This window comes from Choloepus didactylus, chromosome 11 (genome assembly GCF_015220235.1).
Source record: "Choloepus didactylus isolate mChoDid1 chromosome 11, mChoDid1.pri, whole genome shotgun sequence".
NCBI lineage: Eukaryota > Metazoa > Chordata > Mammalia > Pilosa > Megalonychidae > Choloepus > Choloepus didactylus.
In genome coordinates this window covers 66,596,318-66,621,038 of record NC_051317.1, presented here as the reverse complement: position 1 = coordinate 66,621,038, position 24,721 = coordinate 66,596,318, and the positions used below count along the sequence as shown (strand labels likewise).

Below are 24,721 nucleotides of genomic sequence, written 5' to 3'. Positions count from 1 at the left end.
TACCCCAACCCAATGTCTTTCATTGCCCGTAGTAGCTAGCAAAACCGGGGAGCCACTAGTGAGCCACTGAGTGGAACTAGTTGAGAAAGGTGGCTGCAGAGGGCAACTCTGCTGAGAAAAACACCACTGCCCTTCTCTAGACAAAAGTCCTATGACTCTTCCGAGGTCAATGCTAAAAAATGCTGTGATTTTCAAACTCTTAAGAGACCGAATTCCAGAGAAGTAACTCAGGGGCCCAGATTGGGGGCCCTAGTTCAGTCAGATTAACAACACATATTTGTTTTACGTAGTAGGGCTCCATTTAAAAGAGAGGAGAAAGAAAGAGAAATTGAGAGGTTGAGAGAGGAAAGAAAGGAGTGAAGGCAATTCTAAGGCAACATTTGTGTGATTTGTTAGGTTTCCGGGGGCTCCTAGGGGTGAGTTTTAATTTGGAAAAACTCACAGTATTCATCCGGAGTTCTGACCTTCGTGAAAGTACCAATGGGGCCCTCGCCAACACTTGTGTACGGAGTGACGAAAAACTCATAGAAGGACACTGGCTGTAGGTTTTCCACAATGAACGTCTTTTTTTCCGGGTTGTTAATTTTGTATTTGCAAATTACTGAATCATCTGTGATTTGAAAACCTGTTTTTTTCATTGAAAAAAACAAACACAAATTATTAAGAGTGTAACAGAGCTGGTTTGAGAGAGTTGAGCACAAATACTGTCACCACATTGTCAATATCTTAACAGTCAAAAATTAAATCACAAATTCATCACATTGGCAACACTGGGGAAATTTTCAGGAGATGACATGAAGAGCAAAAACTCCATTTAAACAGGGATGTTGGCAATCAAAATAGCACATCAATAAGAGCTGCAAGAGATTTAAAAATAAATTTTAACATTTAACGAAGTGAAAGAAACAAGTAAAAGGGGTTCGCAAGCAAGTTTCGCAAGTGGCTAGCTTTCTTAAGGAGCTGATGGAGCTTCAAATGCTTCTAAAAATACCAGGGCCACATTGTTTTTTAACTAAGTTAAAATACAGGCTCCCATTTAGAAACCCCTTTTGCTCCTAAGATCATTTAATAATAGAGTTAGGCCAGGCTACAGTCAGAGATGGTAGCATGTTAAATTATTTCAAATAATGAGATCATGTGTCACCTGGAAGAACAGCCTTTTCAAATCCTGTGTTGCACTCTCCCACTGTGGATTTCAGATAGACAGAGTATCCTCTTATGAAACTGGGTTGGGATTCAGTAGAATAATTCTTCCAACTCAGAGTGAAGGAGTGGGATGTCAGCTGACTCATGATCACGTTAGGGTTGCCTGAAGGAGCTAGGGAATGAAGTCAAGGTAAGAATAAAACACATGAATTGGAAAATATTCTTACAACATTCACATAAACCAAAGGTAGAACCACAGCCGATTCCATAAGCCATATGAGATTATGCCAAATTACAGAGTTTTATCTTTCAGTCCAGAGGATGTAGGCGTAGAAATAATTTGTGAGAGCTGGAAAAGAGTTTGGCCATCTTGTTCAAACCTTGCCTTTCACAGAAGGAATGGATGCTCAGAGAGACTCAGTAATTCACACAAGGTCACACAGCAAAGAAGAGACTAAAAGTCTTTCTTAGACTTAATTCTGTTCTTGAATTCTCAACATCACTTGAAAGAAGATCCAACCGAAGAACCTACTGATGTGGGGAGGAAAGGGAGGCAGGGGAGGGTTTTCAGAGAGGCAAGTGGGAATCTGAAGCACCCTAGTTCCCATGTTGGGGCAATGCAAAGTTATCCAAGGCTCCGTGAAAAAATCCAGGAGCATTTATTCGGAAGACCTCCCCGAGCCTGTTTTACCACACAAGCTTTGCACACTCAAGTCTATGCACACACACAAAGCACACAGCTCTTGCGTGTCTTAGAGAGCGCTAACTATAAAGTCCGGACCAGCTGCCACCAAAAGAAGAGCTTCCATGACTAGTATGATTAACGTGAGGCAATCAGGGGCCCAAGCACACAGTTTTCACTGGGCCTGAAACCCTGCAGGCTGAAGACAGTTAAGAAGCAACCACATGGGAGGATCAAAAATCCCCTACACTGCTGGTGGGACAATGGTAACAACTCTGGTGGGCAATTTCACAAAATGCATCAAACATCTTAAAAATTATAAAGAAATGAATAAATATTTAAAACATTCAAGCCCTTTGACTCAAGTACTCCACTTCTAGGGCCTTATTAGTAAAAGAAAATAATCGTGGATATGGACAAAGATTTAGCTAAAATCATTGGGATTCAAACAGCACAGAAGAGATTGGAAATAGGAATAGATTTAGCATTTAAGGCTGCAAGATACCTGAAAGTGAATCCTATAGCTTATAGCTGAAAAACACTGTAATCATCCTAAATGCCCAACAACAGGTGATTTCACATAGGCACACAGCAGGACACTTTGCAGTCATAAACATGATATGGTTAAGTAATGTTTAATGACATGAGTCAAAAAAGCAGTTTGCAAATAGTGACTACAATAAGATCCCATTTTTATTTTAAAAGTGTATATATGTACCAAGAAAGGATTATCTGGATATACATAAAATATTAACTGTGGATATTTGTAAATGATAAGACAATGATCTTATCTTCTTCTTGTGCATAATATTTTGTAAATTATCTTCAATGAAAATGTTTTAAATTTATATGATTAAAACATAATTAAAACATAATTAAAAACATAATTAAAAAGCAGTTCGAAGAAATGAGGACACTGAAAATTTGATAAGGTGTTGAAATCTTTCTAAACCCAAAGCTAGGAAGGAATCTATGGATTTTCTGAACAAGTCTGCACACTGACACATTAAATGCTTTAAACTTACCCAGTTCCTGAGAGTATCCTGTTTTCTTCTCTAATAAACAAGCAATCCTCCTTGAAGATATTTCATAGATTCTGAAGCAGTATCTGACCCCTGGTCTAAAAGCATCTAGAAGTGAAAAGTCAACTGATTTTCAATTACACAGAATGACATTATCTTTATTTCTGAGAAAAAGAATGAAAAATGAATTTGTGTTCCCCTAATAATTTCATTCTCAGGATTTTTGCACTTCGTCTCCACCATCTTCCCCATCTCAGTTAAGCCTCGATTCCTTCACACCTTGCAAAGACCTGACACCCCACTGTCTCTGATGGAGCCTGCAGGGATTTCCTTTACAAGTGCCTCCTGAGCAAGAGCTCCCAGACATCCTGACCCAGGTGCAGGAAGCTGGGTGCAGAACTAGACCAGACACATGAAACTATTTTAAATCTTCCTATGACTCCAAATGCCCCTCCAGTTACCTGCTTTCTCTCGTCCCACTCAAAACCAGTCTTCTTGAAAGCTCTGCTTCCACTTCCCCACTTCCCCCTTAGGCCTCTGCATCTGCATTCTGCTTCCCGCACCCATCATTCCACGGAAACAGCTCCCACCACAGGCTCTGCCATGCTCTGGCCTCCTTGCTCTCTGAGTGTGATTTAATGCCCTCCAGGGGCCTCTATCACTCTTAAGATGCAACAATTCCCACATTTTTATCGTGGGCAAGGTGGATGACACCACCAATCCCTCCTTTGCCTTTGCTAAACTAGCAATCTTCAAATTACAAATCCCGTGTGGGAGATTAGAGTTCAAGTTCCACATGGTCTACTGAAAATGAAGGGGTTGATGATCAACTCCCTTCAATTCTACATCCTAAACATCTCTCAAATCGATCCACTTCTATGTTTTTGTAAAAGCTCTCTGGACAACTGTTATATTTCATTCCTCTGCCCTTCATTTGAGATCACTGATTTAGAGGAACAAAGCCATGAAACACCGATGCTGGCCTCAGGTCCAGATGCTCTCTGTAAAAGCAGAGAGAGCAACATGATACAATGTCAACGCCTATGACCCATGCTGGATTTGTTAATTTCAAAATTATCAGCAAAGTCAAAGCATATAAGAGGTGGTCCAGAAATCCTAGTTGAACGTGCTGTAAATTGCATATAGCAAGACAGTAACATGGAGAGTTTTTCTTACCTGAGCTGATGACTGTATTTGTGGTGTTGGGGCCCAGTTTCTTCCACTGAAGACGGCAGAGCCGGTCCTGGGGATGGTCACACCACTCCACAACGTAGCCCAGGGCATCTCCGGATTGAGGCTTCCACGAAAGAGGGAATCCCTTCTCTGTGCCTTTTACTCTTTCTACCTCAACCTCTTCTGGATGTAAACAAATAGACATTAAATTAATTATAAATTTTTAAAGAGTGCTTAAAGAAGAAAGTAAACTTGAACGTACATGGCATCCAACAGGCAACCTTCCTACCAGGTCACTGGCTAAAGGGGCTTGAGTGGGGGATATTTTCGTGGGAGTCTCTATACCCCCTACCTCCCAGCATAAATTCCCATCTGGCCTTCAGATGCATCCTGACCTTCTGAGAACCTCAAATAGGCATCATCAAACTACGGCCTGTGGGACAAACCCAGCCTCTGATACTTTTTTTCAAAAAATTTCTGATTTATAGTTAAATTACTTAACAAAGCTTCTTCTGTAAAGTCAGAAAATGCATCTTAGATGAGAACAAAAATTAAGTACAAATGCAATGTTATTTTAAAAGCAAAAAAATAGAAAGTGCATTTGAAAATAATAGATTTTTGAAAATCTGTATTGGCATTTTTCTTGAGTAAACATCCTCCATCATCATAAAGTGTGACTGCAATTGATTTTCCTCCTAAAGAGTTAATTAGATGGAAACAGATGCAGATACTTTGATACTAAAGTGAGATTTTTAAGTATAAATAAAATAAGAAAGATCCCTCGGTGCATGGCCCAGTTTTGTGTCCACTTCCTATCCTTAATATTCACATCCTTGAAATTCAATTGTTCCTTCCTCATTTTTTTTCCCCTTATGAATCCCAAGGGTATGCAGGCCTATAAAGGAATAACAAGATTTGTTTATAATACTGTGAATAAAAGCTCTGTATCTTTTTGGAGACCAGGCTAAACAACCCCAACCCAAAAGGAGACTGGAATACAATCACTTTAATTTTCTGAGTAGTTTTGTTCTTTAGTTACATTTGCCACAAAATTCAGTGTAACACCAGACATGGTCATTTATCCTCAACAGCTTAATACTTCAAATTAGAAAACTCAGTCAATCAGTTCCCCAAAATCATATCTGGTTAATGATCAAACATGAGGCATCAGAAACCAAAAAGGCTAGTCCAGTTCTTCAAGGCCATTTTCACCAGGATGAGAGTAAAAGTGAAATAGAAGTTAATGGTGGGAATGCAAGTCCAACTTGCCTCAATTTCCAAGAGGCTAAACGTCATTAATTGACTTGCACCAAAAGGCTCATTAAGTACATTTTTCTATTCGGATCAGACATATTCAGCACCTGACAGGAAAGACCAAAGTAAATACTTTGGTTCCAGGTGCAAAACGTGCTCTCATGGGGTCTCCTCTCATCATTCATATCCATTCTCTGGGTTTCACTCCCGTGCCTGATCTGAGTACTGGGCGGTATGGAGAAAGGCATTCTCTACAACAGCAAATTTTGATTCAAAGGGTAGAAGAATAGCGGGAGTCCTTCAGCATCATTAATAATAATAATAATAAAGGAATGTGGAGATTGCCAGGATGAATGAACTAAAGCACCTGGATATATGGGCTTGAATTTGAGTAACAGATTTATTAAACATCGTTACAAAGGCAAGGTCATCAGTACACATAAGACAAAATCTCAGAAATATACCTTTCGGAATTTTCTGTCCTTTCTGTTGCCATGGTTTTTCATATTAGTTAGTGAAATGGAAAGTTTTGAGCAGTTACTAAAAAGATCCACAAAGGAAAGATTCACTGTATAAGACAATCACTGAGGGAGAACAGCTTTGTCTAAGAGGCAACATTTAGTTGGGACCAGGTATAGGAAACTCCTTCTGATCTCCTGGTTCTGACTGTATAAACAAGTAATTTACAGTTGGCCCATGAGCCTAGGAGCTGGTGTGTTAGGAGATCACAAGAGTGGAGGAGAAGACCAAGACAGTTAATTAAAAAAAAAAAAAAAAGTCAAATGGCATGAAACCGAGAGAGTTTAAAAGCTATCATGGGATCCAAATTGAGCCCATTCCCGTAAATAGCACATCTCCGTTCCCTTGCTCCAGTGTTTCTTTCTGCAAACGAGAGCTCCACAAGAGGTAAGAAAGAGCACTGTCCCTCTACACTTGGCCCTGGGACACTCCTGTGAGCTACAGCACTGGGATTTGTCAGAACTACCTGACTCCAAATCTATACCAAGCCTTTTCAACTTCCTTGGAAGACTGGCTTCTTTATTTTCAGAAAGAAAATAACCAACAACATTCTATTACTTTCTATATCTCTAATGGAAAGGCTCATCAGCCGTCAAAATTGTTAGCTTAGTTGCAGCAAGCTAGATCAGCTTGTGTCCTTACTTTACTCTCATACAATCACCTTTCATGAATGCACTAAATAATCAGACCAGTACTAAGACTGGCCATATAATTAAATACATAACTTTATATTTATGATACTTCAGATTTTATAAATGCCAACTGCATAGCAACCCGAAGACCCTATAAATTTTAGATGAGGCACAACCTCATCTAAACCAATCACGACCCTTTGAAAAATCAAAGATAAAGTCAGGGGAGAGTTTTTTTTCTCCCAAAAGACAACTGAATAAATGAACTTACTTCCCGAATCCTTTAAGGTTCACATTGAGAAAACTTAAATTTCTTTAAAGGGCATCCCCAAACAACTAGTTGATCAATTAAGCCATATTTAGAAAAATAAAACCCACAATTAAAAAAAAAAAGAAATCAAATACCTTCATACCCAGAATGTAATAAAACTTAACCATCAGAATACAAAACCTCTATAAGTCTACTCATTAGTCTGTATATCAAATTCACCTGAACAACAGCATCTACACACCAGGATGTAGTTAAGAACAACAAGTTAATATCTTTTTATTCCCTGTGGCAGTTGGAAACCTAAACTCCAAATACTGTAGTAAATTCCAGTGGTGAAGAGCAGCCGTCTTTCTTGGTGAGAAGTGTAGATGTTAAAAGTCTTCAAACTATTTGCGGTAGTTCAGTTAGATAAGACAGATTATGAATTCACAGAAACTGAGAAAACGGTTAAACTTGGAAAGAATTCTGGTGGCTGGTTTAAAATTTTGTCACTATTCAGACATAGTAACAGAAGATTGGTGCAGATGGAAACAGATTCTGTCACATGTACCTTCAACAGTGAAACCATTCTCTGGATGTTTGGAAAAACTTAACAGGTTTGGAATGAACAGGTGTTCACAGAACATGGAATTATTGGTAAATCAGGCATTGGTTTTCAAATTTGGCCTCATAAATAGTGGAGCATTTACAAATGGGATTATTTGGATGGTAGCCCCTTGTTTTAGTTTGCTAAAGCTGATGAAATGCAATATACCATAAATGGGTTGACTTTTACAATGGGGATTCACTTTCAAGCTTACAGTTCTGAGGCTATAAAAATGTCCAAATCAAGCGATCAAAAGGTCAACGCCTTGTCCTCAAAGATGAGCTACTGGAGATCCTCAGCATTCTGCCACATAGTGTCTGCTGGTCCTTCTATCCTGGCTTGCACTGCCATCAGTGTCTGGCTTTTCTCTCACAGCTTCTCTGGGGCTTTGTTCTGTGTCTTCTCTTTGTCTTTTATTCTCTTATAAAGGACTTCATAAAGAGAATTTAAGACCCAGCCTGAATGAGGTGAGTCACATCTCAAGTTAAGTTCCCACTCACCAAAAGATCCTACTTATGGGTTCACAGGAATGGATTAGCTTTAAGAACATGATCTTTTCTGGGGTACACACAGCTTTAAAACATCACACCCCTCAATGTCTTTTTACATGTGGCTTGTTGAATAGATCTCTTTGAAAATAGAACAGTCTCTTCAGTATCAGTGCTAATCTTGACTGACGAAGAATAGTTTGGGGGCTGTGCTGGTTTGAAGCTGATATATACCCCAGAAAAGGCCATTTTGTCTTAATCCATTCCTGTGAGTATAGACCTATTGTGGGTGGGACCTTTGGTTAGGTTCTTTCAATTGAGATGTGACCTACCCAATTCAAGGTGTGTCTTCATCCTTTACTGGAGTCCTTTATCAGAGGATAAAAGGCAGAAAACCCAAGAAAGCTCAGAGAGAGAGAGAAACATTCATAGAAGCCAAAAGAGCCATTGAAGCCAGAACCTGAGCATGAAACCAGGAGAAAAGTACCAGCAGTCACCAGCCATATGCCTTCCCAAGTGACAGAGGTGTCCTAGATGCCAGCAGCCTTTCTTCAGAGAAGGTATCCTTTGGTTAATACCTCAATTTGGACATTTTCACAGCCTTAGAATTGTAAAATTATAAGCTAATAAACCCCCTTTGTAAAAGCCAACCATTTCTAGTATATCGAATTTCGGCAGCTACAGCAAACCAAATCAAATTTGGGTACCAGAATAGTGGGGTGATGTGATTTGCAAAGACTAAAAATGCTGGAATGGTTCTAAAATGGATAAGGGGAGGACTTCGAAAGAACTGTGAGATGCTTGATAGAAAAGGCCTAGAGTGCTTTGAAGACACTGTTGGTAGAAATATGGGTGCTAAAGGTACTTTCAATGAGGCTTTAGACAGAAATGATACATGTGTCATTGCAAACTGGAGGAAAGGTGACCCTTGTTTTAAAGTGGCAGAGAATTTGGCAAAGCTGAGTCCTGATGTCAGAAGAAGGCAGAATTTGAAAGAGATGAGCTGGAATATTTAGCCAAAGAGGTTTCCAAATTAAATGTGGAAAGTGCAGCCTTGTTTCTCCTTGCAGCTTATAGTAAAATGTGAGAGGAAAGGGATAAGCCGAGAACTGAACTCTTGGGTACGAAGAATCCAGAAACCAATGGTTTAGAAAATTCTGAATTTCTGGAAAGTGAGTTCCCAGAGAATAGAGACCCATGTGAGGATTTAACCAGTCAGCCATCTCAGTGCACATCAGGATGGAGATGGGGTTATCCAGAAAGGATCTGTGGAAAGTCCTCCTGTCTGAAGGTTGGAACCTGTTCCAGTTTGCTAATGTTGCAGTTTGCAAAACACCAGAAATGGACTGGTTTTTATAAAGGGGGTTTATTTGATTATAGAGTTACAGTCTTAAGGCCATAAAGTGTCTAAGGTAAGGCTTTAACAATAGGGTACCTTCACTGAAGGATGGCCATTGGCATCCAGAAAACCTCTGTTAGCTGAGAAGGCATGTGGCTGGCATCTGCTTGCTCCCAGGTTGTGTTTCAAAATGGCATTCTCCAAAATGTCAGCATCAGCTTTCAAAGGCCATCTTCAAAATGTCTCTCTAAGCTGCAGTACTCAGCTCCTTCTGACTGAGCACTTAGAGGGCTCCAGTGATTTAATTAAGACCCATGCTGAACGGGCAGGGCCACACCTCCATGGAAATAATCTAATCAAAGTTATTACCCACATTTGGGTGGGTCACATCTCCATGGAAACAACCTAATCCAAAGATTCCAACCTAATCAACACTAATACATCCGCCCCCACAAGACTGTATTAAAGAACATCGCGTTTGGGGGACATAATACATCCAAACCAGCACAGGACCCCTGTGTGCTGTATGTGAAACCAACAAGTTTGTTGTGGGATCTATATAAGTAGAACCACTGCCAGTCTGGACTAAAAGGGACAGACTGAAGGAAAAATGACTTCAAAGGCAGAACCATGGAAGCTAAGGTCTGGAGCCAAGAAACTCGGACCAGGACAGCGAACCCACCCATGCATGTGGAAAGGGTGAGTTTGCCCCAGAGTCTGCAGAAGGTGGGACTTCTCCCTGTTGTTCAGGAAGAGTGTTACCACCCCAGGACTCTCAGATGCCTGTGGAATTGAGGGGAGCTTGGCCACCCCATTGTTCAGGAAGAGTGCTGCTGCCCCAGGCCTCAGAGAGGGTGGAGCATATTCCCTGGGGATTGGGGAGAGCCTGGCCACCACCCCACTGTTCTAAGGAGATGGGATCTGTGCCCCAGAGATGTCAGAGAGTCCCATCACCCAAATGCTTGAGGAGGGTGGGGCTGAGAACATGATGGTCTCCTCAATGCTTGGAGACGTTAGAGCCCTCACTCGGTGTTTGGAGAGAGCAGGGCTGCTGCACAAGCCCATGGAGAGGGTGGGACTGCCACTCTCTCAAGCCCCAAGGATAAAAGGTCTTTTCTGTAGATGACTCTCAGACTTTGAAATCTAATGGAGTTTGCCCTGCAGGTTTTCAGAACTGTTTGGAACCTCTGACCCGTTTTCCTTCCAATTTCTCCCTGTGGCAATGGGAACATTTATCCTATGACTGTCCCTCCTTTGTATATTGGAAGCAGTTAAGTTGTTATAAGCTTCACGGGTTCATAGCTGGAGTAGAATTTTGCCTTAGGACAGACCACGCCTATAACTGATTTTGATGAGACTTTGTACTTAATATTGTTAGTAAAATGATTTAAGGCTTTTGTGATATTGTGATGTAATTAATGTATTTTGCATAAGGAAAGAACATGTCTTTCTGGAGTCCAGAGGGTGGAGTGGGTTGATTTGAAGCTATTATGTAACCCAGAAAAGGCCATATTGTTTTAATCCATTCCCGTGGGTATAGACCTATTGTGGGTGGGTTAGGTTAGGTTCTTTCAATTGAGAGGTGACCCACCCAATTCAAGGAGGCTCTTTATCCTTTACTGGAGTCCTTTATGAGAGGATAAAAGGCAGAAAACCCAAGAGAGCTCAGAGAGAGAGAAACACCCACAGAAGCCAAAAGAGCCACTGAAGCCAGAACCTGAAAGCGATGAAACATGGAGAGAAGGACCAGCAGACGTCGCCATGTGCCTTTCCATGTGACAGAAGTGTCCCAGATGCCAGCTGCCTTTCTTCAGAGAAGGTATCATCTTGTTGGTTGATGCCTTAATGTGTACATTTTCACGGCCTTAGAATTGTAAAATTGTAAGCTAATAAACTCCCTTTGTAAAAGCCAACCCATTTCTGGTATATTGCATTTTGGCAGGTTTAGCAAACTGAAACAGGGGCATTGACAGACATTGGCTATTAGTGTCCTTTGACATGATAGAACTGATACCTCATTTTCTTGTAGTAGCATATTAATCCAATGGAAGAAATAAACAAAAAAATCAAAATAACAACTGCCTCCTTAAAAAATAAAAGCATCATTTTTGATGTTCTTCCAGAGATACAGTTAATCCCAGTGTGCTCACAATAAAAAGAAAGATGGAAAAAGAAAAAAAGAAAACTTGTTTTGCAGTATTTGTCTTCTGTTTATAGACTACCTCAGCCATGCTGAGGCTGACCTGTTAACATCTCAAAGAATCTGTGCAAAACGGAATTTTCCTTGCATACCAAAAGAGCTGGGGACACAGAAAGGAAATCTACAGCACAGATTATCAAGAACTGATTTGTGATTTCTTGTCATAGCTTGTTTTGAGTAGAAAATAAAAGGACAAGAGCTATTTTTATTCATAGTCTAGTCAGGTGGCTGAAAGAAAAACAGCCTTTGGAGCACAGAAACCTCGTTTTCTGGAGAATCCAGCTATAAGACCTGGCTTGTCATAAGGCTTCAAAGCCATCTCTGAAGCACAGAATCTCTGTGTCTGGTTGGTTTATTTACCTCCTAGGGAGACAAAGCAACTGAAAACTTTAAAAAACAAAACAGGGAGAAATGTGTGTTAGAAAAGATGGCACAGAAAAATTGTGGCTTCAGCTCAACCCAACCATGTCATAGAGTCTATCACTAGCAGTCTTGAATTAATCTTGCTGGTCAGGCTAATTATCAGGACAATCAACTTCTCCTTCCCTCTTTTCCTTATTCCAGATTAGGGCATGAAAGGGGTGGTTGTCAAGAGTCCCTGGAGATGTCCCATCAATGGAAAGCATTCAGCAGCAATAAGAGTACAGATACAGTAACACCACCTAGGATAAGCGAGTCTCTGCACTTTCTAAGGTCGATCCACTTTATCAGGCTATTCACAGCAGGAAAACAACTGGCCAAAGTGTTCATTTTGCTCTGAACTGACTTTAACATTCCTCTCTGTGAAGTCATGTTTTCTTTTGTTGCCATAGCAATGCTTATTGTCTCCTCTATCAGACAATCTGAGTTTCAAAGGTGGTCATGTTCTTTCAAAAATAGTTCAGCTGCTTTATTGTTTACTCCAGACCCACGTTTATATGACTCAATATCCTTTCGTACTGTTCCCATGAGATTCTCCCTTTCCTGTATTGCCATAAAGTTTGCTTTGGTTTTATGGAATTCATGTGTGTGATCCTTCAATATGTCTACATCACTGCAATGCATGGATCAGTGCTGCAGTCAAGGAGGGGTATATTCTGCCATTTTATCATTTACTTCTATTTACTTCTATCTGATCTCAACTGCTATTGTTTCAAATATTCTGTCTTGGTTTGATCCATTTAAAAGTGGTGTTGTGTCAAAACTATACCTGTCGTGTCTTCTATCTCAAGCACTGATGCGACTACATAACGTGTACACAGTTTAATGGAAGTAACAAGTCTCAGGTCAAGTTCATTTTCCAGCTGTCGAGCCTGTTTCCTGAGATCATCTCAGTAAGTTCCTGCCGCCATCTTTGTTGTCCCCTCTGATACCTGTTTTTATATGACCTCCCAAAATCATGGACACAGGCTCAGTGGCCACTGCCCAGCCCTCACCTTCCCCATCTCCTCTTTTATTGTGCTATTTCCATTCCACAATCTGGGGGAGATATTAAGTCTAATGAAAAGACCCAAGCAGACTGTAAGCCTGGAAACTGGGAACAAGCAGCCCTACACACTAATCAAGGCAGGAATTCTCAGTGTGGATAAATACCACACGCGAGCAGCATAGATTTGTCTTTCTTCTCCAACACGAAGTGGGGCGCACAGAGCTGCCATCCACCAACCATGACCCGAGCAGTTGACCTCCCTGGGAGACCAGCCATGGTGGGATCTCTTCCCCTGCTCTTTGGGACCCTTCGTATTGTGTGAGTAACAAAGCAGACATTTGCTGAAAGTTTCTGTTGTGCCTGAACCTGTGTTCCTACAATTCACGCCACAAGACCCTTGAGCTAAGAATGCCTTTAGTTTTTAAAAGATTGTAAAACAAAGAAAAATGTAACATATATAACAGAGTCTTATAACCTGCAAAGCCTAAAATTTTTGGTATTTGCTGCTTTACTGAAAAAGTTGAAGAGCCCTGACTTAGAACCATTCCAGTACTCAATCTACTTTCAAAAACTATGTTTCATATCAAATAGATAAATAATGTAGCTTAAGTCCTCCAAAATAATGCTGGCTGACCCTGAACTAACTGATACCTCTGAGATGTTAGAAGTAGGAATTAAGTGGGGACAAAAACAGAAAAAATTCAGATAAGTTCTCATGAGGGCCCAGAGCTCATGGCCCCGCCCCCTCCTCCATTACTGAGATACACGCAGCCACCTGCATTGACCAGGCAACAGGCCCCTCTTCCCAGGGGGGAAGCATTAAAACTTCCTTCCCCAATTATGGTTAGTAACCAAATCTCAAGAGACCTTGTCATAATCAAATCTCAGGAGAGCCTGTTGTAACCAGATCTCATGAGAAACTCTGTTGTCACAAACCTTTATAAGCCTCACCCACCGGCATGCCTCTCTCTCTCTGCAGAACGGTGGAACACTGACTTCACTCCTCCAACCTGCCGCCATCTGGATGTCTTCTGTAAGTCCCTAATTAAACTCATGGGTAACTCCATGCCAGGCATGTTCTTCGGTCTTAGGGCTAATCTGGGTTGGAACTGTACCAAATTGGATTCTGCAAGGATGTGCATGCGACATAAGACCAAGGCTGCCATCCTAACATATTTGCTATGCCAAGGCAGTTTCCTAAGGTCTGACAATTGGAAACAAAGTACAGGTTGTCAGTGGATTACCAATTCTACTGATTTCAGCCACATCTAGGCTTTAAGGGATGAGAATTTCTATTTCCTGAGGCTGACTTCATAGCTTCTCACAGTTATTAGGGCAGAGATCCACACTCTAATCTGCTCCAGCCTGGGTCAGATCTAATTTATCTGCTCTACTGATCAAGAAGTGGGCCTGGTAGGCAGCTGCTCAGAACACCAATCAATGAGGAGTAATTATTGTCTGGGCCATATTCACACTAGAAACTTACTCATTGTTTATCTGCAATTCAAATTTAACTGGGCAACCTGTATTTTATCTGGCAATCTTAATTACAGCTGGAAAAATACCCAAAGAATGCTAGTGTGAAAGCACAGCGCTACTGACTTTTGTAGGGCACCAAATTATTATCTGGCAGGGGTACCCAGGGGAATGTGCAGCCCCAGGTGGAAGGAGAAGAGCTCTAGGAAGGCCTATGCCTTTTCTACATACATGGATGCCCTGCCATCCCCTATAAAAGAAGCAAATCTCCCTCATGTTGAGGCTGAAATTTTTCACTTCACTTATTCACACTGACTCAAATTTACCCCAAACTTAAGAGTCATATCAGTTAGCAAACTGCTTCTTTAAAGCTACAAATATGGTTTGAGGGGTGGGGGTAAAAGGAGGGAGTAGGGGTTTTATTTTAGTCATTCATACCCTAGTGGGAATTTGCCCAACCTTATAAGCTTTTCTTTTCTTTTTTTTTTCTCTTTATTGTTGAATGGCTACACATCATTCGTGTCTGGGGCTGAGTTATACAGACCTTCCACAAACTTGAAATCTCAGAGGACTGTACTTTCTTCTCCAGCCATATAAAATTTTAAGCTTTTCTTTTAGAACATCAGTGACTTTATCTACACCAGTGAGTGAAGAATGTGGACCATTTAATGAAGGCTAGATAGGGCCTCACAGGGGAAGGTCTCAGGGTTTGGGGGCAAGGGATGGGGGCAGAAGTTATCATAGGAACCCATAGTTAGAGAAGACTCTAAGGCAGATAGCAGCACTCAGCAGCACTGCTGTGGACCAGGTCTCCTACGAGACAGTCTTTCTTTTATCGACCAGTACCTCCAGCCTGAATGAAATGCCTGTTTTTCCTGTTATGACCCCAGTGGAAACAAAATACAACTGTTCACTTCATTATCTAATATAGTTCTTCATAAAGCAAAAGTAAGTTACATTAATTACGCCATGGTTTTCCTCCTCTGGAACAATCTTAATTTCTTTTTCTTATTTGATGCACTGAATAGTTCTTAAAAACAAAACAAAACAAAACAAAACAAAGCACCTCAAATCCAGTCCACTTCACCCAAATTTTAGCCTCCTTTTAATGACAGACACCATACACCCTGCCGTATTCCCATATGCAGGGTCTGAAAATTTCAACAGCATTAAATGCAAGGGACATTACTACAAGGTTCAGGAATGAACTTGTTATGCCAAATGCCAATTGCATGACATCCAACCGTGCCTTGTCTCACACTGTGTCACACCGGGGGTTATTGCATCCAACTTCCTGTTACACTTCTCCCAAGAAGGAAATTCACATCACTATTGACTTTAAATGTAAGGTCATTTCCACCTTGTTTGGTATTTCACAGGCCAAGAGATTAGCCATGTGTCATCTTTTATTCTACAATGTTGACTAGACTTTAGCAAGAACTTTGGTTCTTGTGATCACTGGAAATGTTAATGAGCTCTTTATGGAGGAGGAAGTCTGACAAAGTTGTTTACAGCACAATAAATGAACTCATATTTTACAAGCCACAAAGTACTTCAATACCAACCCCAGTTCTCAGGGAGGACTGTTTGTCAGTGTTGCGTTTACTTGAATAAGTTTGGGATAATTTTCCAAGCATGCTGAAGGATCCCAGAAGTAGAAACATCATGAACAAAGGCTGGAATGTCATTGTTCCCACCCTGAGGTGGACCAGCCCCCCCAAAACCTGTTGACATGCCTGGCCCCAAAGAAAATGGCCAACTGTGCTTGGCAGCTGGGCTTTGTCTTCCCAAGTTATCATCTTCCCATTGAGTCATCTCTACCCTATGACACCATCGACATGTTCTTAGAGAATGAGAACAAAACATAGCAAAGCTCACCACGCCCAGGGTCCCCAGAGATGACAAGGATGGAAGCAGGAGACGTGCCCACGCTGTTGTTGGCCGTGACGCGAATCTGGTAGGAATCCCGGGCGAGGAGGGCCACTTCTGTGCCATTGGCCGGTGAAGGGATGGAGAGGAGATCTACACTGGAGGGTCTGTCTAGATTTTCTACAGCTATGTTATAGAACAGAATCTTCCCATTGGCGTGAAATTGGGATAATGGCTGAAAAAAGTATTGAAAATATTGATAATCATTTCAAAATGGGCTTTACTCTGAAAGGAGTTTGTATAATCACTTTTTCATCTTTTTTGTCCCCAGATGCCTTCCTGAGACAGACAGGAAGACACACACACACACACACACACACACACACACACACACATGCCAGCAAATCCAAACAGTTTAATAAAGAAAATAATCAGGCAGTCTAATCTAAAAATAGGCAGTTGAGTAGAGAAGAGGGTTATTTGAGAATGTATCCAGAGAAGGGTGACCAAGCCAGGATCAAAAGGAGAGAAGAGCTCTGAGTGGAAACAGTACCATCCGTAGACGGTAGCCCTGTCCTGACCATCCCCCTCCTTTGGCTATACCCTTCCCCATACCCAGAGCTCCTGTTTCCTTTTATAGACTAATGCTCCAGGTTTCAGAGGTCTTAGAATTCCCTGATCAAATAGCCCCCAGCCTCCTTCCAGGGTCTGCTCCTCAGCCTCCCCTCCCAGGGGATGCTACACAACTGGTGTGTGCACCCCAGGACCCGGGTACTGGCTGGGAATGGATGTCTGCTTGGGATGTGGACAGAAGTTGGGCAAACACTCTGGTGTCGCCACAAGTGTGTACACAGGGCTGTTTGCTGAGTGGACCAAACTGAGGCGGGAAGAAAAGCAGGGCGGGCTCTAACTGAGGCTGAGTCTCCCAGCATAGCAGCTGAGGAATCAGAGAATTCTGGATACAAACCTGTCTTCTGCACTTTTACGAAGGTATATTAGTCAAGGTGAAAGGATAAAACATAATTATATTGCAGGTTTTTAGTTTGATTAATAACTTTAAAATATTAATATCATGAATATTTAAATATGTAAATGTTTTAAATATGGAATGTGGTCCTCTTGCCCTGAACCCTGCAAAAGTTAGGGGTAGGGTGTAGGAGTATGTCTGAGGCAGTGTGGGAGCTCAAGTGGGCTGACAAAGGGCAGCCTGGGGTCAGAGGTCAGAATCTGAACAGGTGAGGACACATTTGTGCACAGGGGCCACCCACTGTGGGGCATCAACCCTGGCAAGAAGTTATCATGGACAACTTACATCATTTCTTTATAGAATATAAGAGGGTGGTACAACCCATTATCATTTAAGAGTTCAGAGCAATCTTCAGAGGTTCTAACAACCCATTATCATTGGAGTCAACATTCAGCCACAATTTGGTTTGTGGGTAGCAACAGAAATGCCCAGCCAATAAGAGAATCGCCAGATGAAACATACTTATGTATGAACAGCTAAGCTCACGAGAAATAATTGAAATCCCCAAAGACCAGAAATGAAGAGCTAACTGGAAAATAGAGCACAGGGTGAGTGCACTGAAGTGGCCGTTAACCTGGGCTGGTGGGGTTTGTTTCCACATTGACAAATCTAGGGAACTGGGTTTTAATGTGCACACAGTAATAAAGTAAAAGGCCTTGAGACTGTGTCAAGGAAAAGTTGAAATGGAGACTCCCACACTTGCCCCCACATAAGGCATGGTGAAAGAGTGGAGTAGAAAATATCTTTCTACCAGCATATGAAGAGGACATGGAAGCCCTGTCTCTTGTGGTCTTGACTCTTGAGTTGAAAAAAAATACCCTCATTGGAAACTCAATTATGGATCAATGCCACAAGAGGACCCAGGAACCCCCAAGCCAAAAAATATATAAATAACTACTAGAATGGTTACATCACTGCAACACCTGGCAGAAGAAAACCACATGGGAGGAATTCACACTCACCACTATTCCCACAGTTAAAGCACCGTTAAAGATGAATATAGTATTACAAAGCATATTACTTAAGAATTCATCATGACCAGTGGCCAGCAGAAGTAAGAAACATGTAATAAAGTTCTGGGGGTTGGTAGGAATTAGACCTCCAGAACTTCAGACAGTTGAATAATCAAATTAAAACTATACAATTATTAAAGATGTAAAAGAAGGAATTTAAAAATAACAAAACATAAAATAGCATAGATAAAACTTCTAGAAAAGAAAAATGTAATCACTGAAACTAAAAACCCATTAGTCAACTTAAGCAGCAGATGAGAGACAGCTGAAGAGGGAAGTAGACTATAGAGCTGAGGAAATCACCCATAATGCAATAGAGATAAGAGATGGAAAGTAGGACTTACACTTTCAAATTTTTAAATTTATTACAAAGCTACACTAATCAAAGCAGCATGGAACAGACACAAGGACAGCCATATAGACCAGTGGAATTGAATTGAAAGTTCTGAAATGAATCCTCACATCCATGGTCAATTAACCTTTGACAAGGGTGCCAAGTCCATTCAATGTGTAAAGAAAAATCTCTTCAACAAATGATGCAGGGAAAACTGGATATCTATATGTAAAAGAATGAAGATGGACTGCTACCTCACAACATATATAGAAATTAATTCAAAATGGATCAGAGAGAAAAATATAAGAGATATAACTGTCAAACTCCTAGAAGAAAACAGTGAAGAATCTTCAGAACCTCATGTTAGGCAAAAATTTCTTTGACTTTACACCAAACACATGAGAAACAAAAGACACTAGAGATAAATGAGACTTCATCAACATTAAAAACTTTTGTGCATTAAAGGACTTCATAATGAAAGTAAAAAGGACAACCTAAAGAATAGGAGAAAATATTTGGAAAACATTTATCTGTTAAGAGTTTAATATCCAGAATATATAAAGAAATCCTGTATCTCAACAATAAAAAGACAAACAAAAAACACTTCTAAAAAATGAGCAAGGAGGGAGGGGCAATATGGCAGCACAGAGAGGTGTGGAAGTTAGTCACGCCCCTGGAGGAACTACTAAACAACCAGGAACAACTAGTAAATAATCTGGAACAACTGCTGGGGGACAACCATGACTGTCCACACATTGTACACCAACCTGGATTGGGTGGAATGGCTGAGACTGCAGCATAAAATCTGTAAGTAAAAACTGCAGACCCACACCAGGAGCCCCTTCTCCCCATGGCAGGCTGAGCTGCAGGACCTCACTGTGGGAGAAAGCAGCATTCCCAGAGTGAGCGAATATAGCTGAGCGCAGCTCCAATGAGGGTTTTAATTAACAAAAGTGGACTGCTGAATACAAGCTACAAACATAGCAAAGTACTCTGAGTCACTCCCAGTGGAGAGGAGGTGGGGCTGACAGGAAAAAAAAAAATAATTTAAAAAAAAAAAGAAGGAAAAATACAGAGGTTTTTAGAAACTGATCTTAGAAAATGAGAAAACACCTGTACCCCAGGAAAGGGAGCCCAGAAGACAGGGTGGTTTATCTGACAGATGGGCCAAGGACTGGCTCTGAAAGTGGGCTTTCTTACCCTTTTTCTCTCTCTCTCAACCTGAGTGGCTCAGTGGGGAAATCCTCAGCCATTTACAGTTCATAGCACTCTGACTCATTCAGAGGTGGAGTGAACAGAGTCAGAGAGACAAAGGAGCTATTCAAATACAGACAATAACTCCATAGGGGGTGTATCTTCCCAACAGGAAGGAGGTGGGGATGAGCTCTAGGGCCAGCCTGCCCTTCAGAACCCAGACGCTAGGGCCTGGGGGAAAGAGTCAAAACAGAAACAAACTAAGAATTAAAGGGGCCATGCTGCCTTACACCAGCTGGGAATGATAGGCTGACAGGTGCCACCTGCTGGGCAGGTTAGGAAAAGCACAGAGGCAAAGTCTGTCAATCATCTAAGACACATCCTCAGGGAAACTTGACTCTGAATATAACCCCACTCTGAGACCTGAGCCCAGTCTGATCTGGGAAAATCTGATTGGAGTAACCAAGGAAAGCAGATGCGTAGACAACAGAAAACTACAAATTACATTAGGAAAATGAAGATATGGCCCGGTCAAAGGAATAAACTTACAGCTCAATTAAGACAGAGTTGAGATATTGTTTCACTTTAACGAAACAATCAATTAAAGATTTTCAAAGAAATATGATAAATCATATCAAAAACCAAGTCAACAAGTTCAGGGAAGATATGGCAAAAGAGATAAAGGATATAAAGAAAACACTGGGCAAACACAAGGTAGAAATCGAAAGCTTGTAAAACTACTAGCAGAATCCATGGAAATGAAAGGCACAACACAAGAAATGAACAACACAATGAAGACATACAACAGCAGAGTTCAAGACGCAGAATAAAACACTCAGGAACTGGAAAACAAGACACCTGAAATCCTACACACAAAAGAACAAATAGGAAAAAGAATGGAATAATATAAGCAACATCTCAGGGAACTGAATGGCAACATGCAGTTCATGAATGTACATATCATGGGTGTCCCAGAAGGAGAAGAGAAGGGAAAAGGGGCAGAAGCAATAATAGAGGAAATAATCAATGAAAATTTCCCATCTCTAATGAAAGACATAAAATTAAAGATCCGAGAAGTACAGCATACCCCAAACAGAATAGATCTGAATAGACCTATGCCAAGACACTTAATAATCAGATTATCAAATGTCAAAGACAAAGAGAGAGTCCTGAAAGCAGCAAGAGAAAAGTGATCCATCACAAACAAAGGAAGCTTCATAAGACTATCTGTGGATTTTTTAGTAGAAACCACGGAGGTAAGAAGGAAGTGGTGTGATATATTTAAGACACTGAAAGAGAAAAACTATCAACCAAATCCTGTATCTGGCAAAACTGTCCTTCAAATAAGAAAGTTTAGAATATTCTCTGACAGACAGACAATGAGAGAGTTTGTGAACAAGATACCTGCTCTACAGGAAATACTAAAGGGAGCACTACAGACAGATAGGAAAAGACAGGGGTGAGAGGTTTGAAACACAATTTTGGGTGATGGTAGCACAGCAATGTAAGTACACTGAACAAAGATAACTATGAATATGGTTGAAAGAGGAAGGTTAGGAACATGTAGGACACCAGAAGGAAAGAAGAAAGATAAAGACTGGGACTGTATAACTCAGTGAAACCTAGAGTGCTCAACAATTGTGATAAAAGGTAAAAATACGTTTTTACATGAGAGAGAACAAATGAATGTCAACCTTGCAAGATGTTAAAAATGGGGCATTATTGGTGAAAAAATACAATCAATGCAAACTAGAGACTATAATTAACAGAAACATTGTATTATTCTTCCTTTAATGTAACAAAGGCAATATACCAAAGCTAAATGCCTGTAAGAGGGGGATATAAGGGAAGGGTATGGGACTCTTGGCATTGGTGATGTTGTCTGACTCTTTTATTCTACTTTAGTTTAATTCTATCTTTCCTTGTGTTGCTTTTTAGCTGTCATTTTTTTTCTTTCTTTTTCTTTTGTCTCTCTACCTTCTTTGACTCTTCCTCCTTCTTTGTAGAAGTAATGGAGATGTCCTTATATAGATAGTGGTGATGGTGGTGAATGCATAAGTATGTGATTATACAGGCAACCATCAATTGTTTACTTAGGATGGAACGTATAGTGGATGAACAAAACCATCTTTAAAAACAAACAAAAAAAAAAATAAAAAACAAAACAAAAAAAAATGGGTTGATGAAGAAACCTTGACAGAACTATATTGAATGAAATAAGTCAAACACAAAAGGACAAATACTGTATGGTCTCACTGATATGAACTAAATACAATATGTAAACTCATAGACATGAAATATAAGTTACCAGGATATAGAATGAGGCTAAAGAATAAGGAGCAGTCACTTATTATGAGCATAATGTTTAACTAGGTTGAACTTAAGTATACGGAAATGGACAGAGGTGACGGTAACATGTTATTGTGAGAATAACAAACAGTGCTGAATCGTGTGTGAATGTGGTAGAAAGGGGAAGTTTAGAGCCATGTTTGTCACCAGAAGGAAAGCTGGAGGTTAAAATATGGGAATGTATAAAACAGTGAATCTTGTGGTGGACAATGTCCATGATCAACTGTACAAATATTAAAAATCTTTCATGAACTAGAACAAATGTATGACACTATAACTAGAAGTTAATAACAGAGGGGTACATATGGAAAAACTATACTTATTGCAAACTACGTACTACAGTTAGTAGTATTTTAACATTCCTTCATCAACACTAACAAACCTACTATACCAATACTATGAGTCAACAATGGAGGGGGAGCTGGTTAGGGCTATGGGAGAATTTGAGTTTTCTTTTTTGTTTTTATTTCTTTTATGGAATAATGCATCACAGCTGTATGGTACCATGGGCAACTGATTGTGCACTTTGGATGACTGTATGGTATGTGAACAATCTCAATAAAATTGAATTTTAAACAAATAATAATAGATAAATAATCTAAAAAAAAGGGGGCAAAAGACTTGAATCAACATTTCTCAAGAGAAGATATACAAATGGCCAAAAATCATATGAAAAGATGCTCAACATCTTTAACCACCAGAGAAATGCAAATCAAAATCACAATGAGATACCATTTCATACCCACTTAAATGGCTGTTATCGGGGGGGGGGGAGTCTTGAAGAGGATGGGAAGAAACAGAACCATTCATTCATTGTTGGTGGGAATGTAAAATGGTGCAGCCACTGTTGAATATAGTTTGGTGGTTCCTCAGAAAGTTGTTTTTTTTTTTTTTTTTTTAATTTTATTTTGAACTAAATTCAAACTTACAGGAACAGTTGCAAAAACAATACAAACCCCATACACAGAACTCCAGCATACCCCGACCCCCCTCCCCCGATACCCCGATCCACCAACTTTAACATCCTGTCACACCACCATTTCTTTCTTTCCTTCCCTCCCTCCCTATCATCCATCATCTATTGCTCTGTCTTCTGAACATATGAGAGCAAGCTGCACACATCCTTGAACAAACAATATAATTCACATACACATTTCCCATGAACAAGAACATTCTTTTAAGCAATCACATTTAGTGCAGCTAAGAAGTTCAAGAAATTCAACATTGATACAAAGCTTACTTTCTATATTTCCTTTTTTTTTCCCTTATGTCCCAACTGTGTCCCTTTGAGCCTCCTCTCCTCCTTCCTCAGATCCTATCCAGGGTCATCCTTGGCATTTAATTGTCGTTATCTATTTAGACTTTTTTTTTTTTTTCCAATTGTGGAAACATATATACAGCCTAAATCTTCCTCTTCTAACCTGTCCCTAGCATTCCATTAGTGGGATTAATTACATTCAGAACGTTGCAATGCAATCACCTTCCCACCATCCATTACTAGAAATTTCCCTTCACGCCAAACAGAAACCCTACACTCATTTCTTAACTCCCCATTGCCCCTTCCCCCACTTCTCATAACCCATACTCTACTTTTCATCTCTATGGTCATATTCTCTTGACACTTTCTTTGTGTTTACCATTGGGCTTAAATTTAACCTCTTAAATCTATAACAATCTTGTTTTTCTTTGATACCAACTTAACTTCAATGGGACACATAAATTATGTTCCTATACTCCTCTATTCCCCCACCTTTATGTAGTTCTTATCAAAAATTACTTATTTTACACTGAGTCCAAAACCACTGATTTATCATTATAGTTTATGTATTTTAGATCCTGTAGGAAGTAAATAGTGGAGTTACAAATAAAAAATATAGTAGTATTGGTATTTATATTTACCATGTGATCTTTACTGGAAATCTTTATTTCTTCATGTGGTTTCAGTCAATTGTTTAGTGTCCCTTCCTTTCAGCCTGCATAATTCCCTTTAGCATTTCTTATAGGACTGATCTACTGGTGATGAAGTCCCTCAGCTTTTGATTATCCGGGAATATTTTCATCTCTCCCGCATTTTTACCCTCCAGGTGTTTGTGAATTTTCTAAGTCTCTGATGGTTATTGACTTCTATTTGTATTCCATTGTGGTCAGAGAATGTGCTTTGAATAAATTCAATTTTTTTAAATTTATTGAGGCTTGTTTTATGTCCCAGCATATAGTCTATTCTGGAGAAAGTTCCGTGAGCACTAAAGAAGAATGTGTATCCTGGTGATTTGGGATGTAATATTCTATATGCCTGTTAAATTTCTCTCTATCTCTCTCTCCTTTCTTTGTTTCCCTGTCGGTAGGGCTCCTTTTAGCATCTGAAGTATGGCAGGTCTTTTATTAGCAAAATCTCTCAGCATTTGCTTGTGAAAAATTTAAGCTCTCCCTCAAATTTGAAGGAGAGTTTTGCTGGATAAAGTATTCTTGGTTGGAAATTTTTTCCTCTGAGAATTTTAAATATGTCATGCCACTGCTTTCTTGCCTCCATGGTGGCCGCTGAGTAGTCACTACTTAGTCTTTATGTTGTTTCCTTTGTATGTGGTGAGTTGCTTTTCTCTTGCTGCTTTCAGAACTTGCTCCTTCTCTTCAGTATTTGACATTCTGATCAGAATATGTCTCAGAGTGGGTTTATTTGGATTTATTCTATTTGGAGTTTGCTGGGCATTTATGCTTTGTGTATTTATATTGTGTAGAAGG

General features: G+C 40.2%; 1 protein-coding gene and 1 pseudogene across 9 annotated transcripts in view; both read right to left on the bottom strand.

The window, feature by feature from the left end:
- The window catches only part of OSMR (oncostatin M receptor), an 82,426-nt gene that overhangs the window by 5,472 nt on the left and 52,233 nt on the right, over positions 1–24,721 (bottom strand). For 8 of the 9 annotated variants that reach the window (XR_005210902.1, XM_037798813.1, XM_037798814.1 and 5 more), the window contains 5 exons: positions 16,075–16,300; positions 4,027–4,206; positions 2,854–2,958; positions 1,145–1,318; positions 443–625 (listed from right to left, as the gene is read on the bottom strand). Coding sequence is in view for 8 of the 9 variants with exons in the window: in XM_037798813.1 (XP_037654741.1) it covers positions 443–625; positions 1,145–1,318; positions 2,854–2,958; positions 4,027–4,206; positions 16,075–16,300 (868 nt within the window). In the remaining variant the exon portion in view is untranslated. The remainder of the gene's footprint in view (positions 1–442; positions 626–1,144; positions 1,319–2,853; positions 2,959–4,026; positions 4,207–16,074; positions 16,301–24,721) is intronic. The other variant, XM_037798818.1, reaches the window with a different exon arrangement.
- LOC119505916 lies at positions 11,925–12,643 on the bottom strand (annotated as a pseudogene).